Source organism: Penaeus monodon, chromosome 7 (genome assembly GCF_015228065.2).
Source record: "Penaeus monodon isolate SGIC_2016 chromosome 7, NSTDA_Pmon_1, whole genome shotgun sequence".
Taxonomy (NCBI): domain Eukaryota; kingdom Metazoa; phylum Arthropoda; class Malacostraca; order Decapoda; family Penaeidae; genus Penaeus; species Penaeus monodon.
Window position 1 is genome coordinate 1,769,118 of NC_051392.1, and position 1,540 is coordinate 1,770,657.

General features: G+C 31.1%; 1 protein-coding gene across 1 annotated transcript in view; it reads left to right on the forward strand.

The window, feature by feature from the left end:
- LOC119574958 overlaps positions 1 to 966 on the forward strand; it is a 5,240-nt gene extending 4,274 nt beyond the window's left edge. The window contains exons 7-8 of the mRNA XM_037922254.1: positions 45 to 142; positions 372 to 966. Coding sequence (XP_037778182.1) covers positions 45 to 142; positions 372 to 471 — 198 coding nt within the window. The 3' untranslated portion in view covers positions 472 to 966. The remainder of the gene's footprint in view (positions 1 to 44; positions 143 to 371) is intronic.
- The last annotated feature ends 574 nt before the right edge of the window (positions 967 to 1,540 follow it).

Below are 1,540 nucleotides of genomic sequence, written 5' to 3' on the forward strand. Positions count from 1 at the left end.
TACTATTACATTAATTAAGACGCTATTGTTATTTTTTAAAACAGTGGATGCTGATTCAGAACTTCTGCCCTGAGAGTATGGCTGAACCGTGTGTGTCGACCACGGCAACCATGTGTGCTGACATCACTATTGTAGAGAAGAAGTAAGTTGTGTGTGTGTGTGTGTGTGTGTGTGTATGTGTTAACGTGTGTTTGTATGTTTATCTGTGTTAGTATGTGTGTGGTTTGTATGTTTGTGTTAGTAAATGTGTGTGTATGGTTTATTAGTTAGTCTGTTTGCGCGTGTGTTTGTGAGTATATCTATTATTAATTTGACACAATACATGCCAATAACTAATCCCAAGTTGATTTTTTAAATAATTATTATTGCAGGAAGCAGCAGAAGCGTGATTTTGGCAACTTTTTCAAGGGAGTTTTCCAACACGCTATTCACGGAGCCGCCAAGGGAATCGCCGGCTGTGGCAAAGGTTAAATAGGGATTTTTTCCTCTTTTTTCTCTTTTTTCTGAGTTTTTTTCATTCGGTTTTGGAATCTTAATTTTCCCAGGGAAGGGGGGGAGAGGGAATCTCTTTGAGACGAAAAAATCTTGAAAATAATTGTTGTTTTCCGCTATTTTTCTTCTTTTTCGTCATCTTTACTTTTTTTTAATAACATTCTTCTTCTCTTCTCTCCTTCTCCACTTCCTGTATTATCATCACTCTTTATGTCTACATCTTTTATCCTCGTTTTCTTTATTTTTGTTTCGATTTTGTACAGCCTTCAGGGTAAACTATCTTAAAAGTCATAAATCTATTATTGTTTTCACTTCAAAGGACTAATAAATAAATAAATAAATAAATAATGTAATATAATCAAAAATAAGTGTGAGAAATATGTTAAATAGGAAAAAAATGTATTCCTTGATTTTTTATAAGATTTTCGTACTGGAAATTACAATAGAAACGATAAATGATATAAAAGGAACTTGTATTTGTGTTTGATTTTATGCATAAAAAATAGTAGACGAATGCACTTGCTTTAATACATCCCTATATTTGTTTTGAAATTTGTTGCAATGACGCATTTGATATAAATTGCAAGAGATATTAAGGTGATGAGAAATTGCATGTACACAAAGAGGAGAGAAAATGTGCATGTGAACAGAGGGAGAAATTTAACATTAATAAAGGAGAAATATATTTAATTTTGAACATTAATAGAGAGAAATATTCTTAATTTATCAGTATGGTATGTAAATCAGCTAAAGAAATTTTAATTAAATTACAGGTAATGGATAGAGTAAGCATTAATTTCCAAGCAAAGTGTCATTAAAAATATATATATATTTAAGAAAATATTGCTCTTAGTCGATCATGGGTAATCGTCCTGGTATTTCTCTATAATACTCCTTTTAACACGATCAAAATATTTTCAGCTGTTTTGAATAATAAAAAAAAATGAATCGCTTTTGAAACTGCATCGACGAAAGCACATTTTTGTTCTACGCTTTATTAACTGAAAATAGAAAATTTTAACCGCGATATTGTTCCAAAAACGTCTGC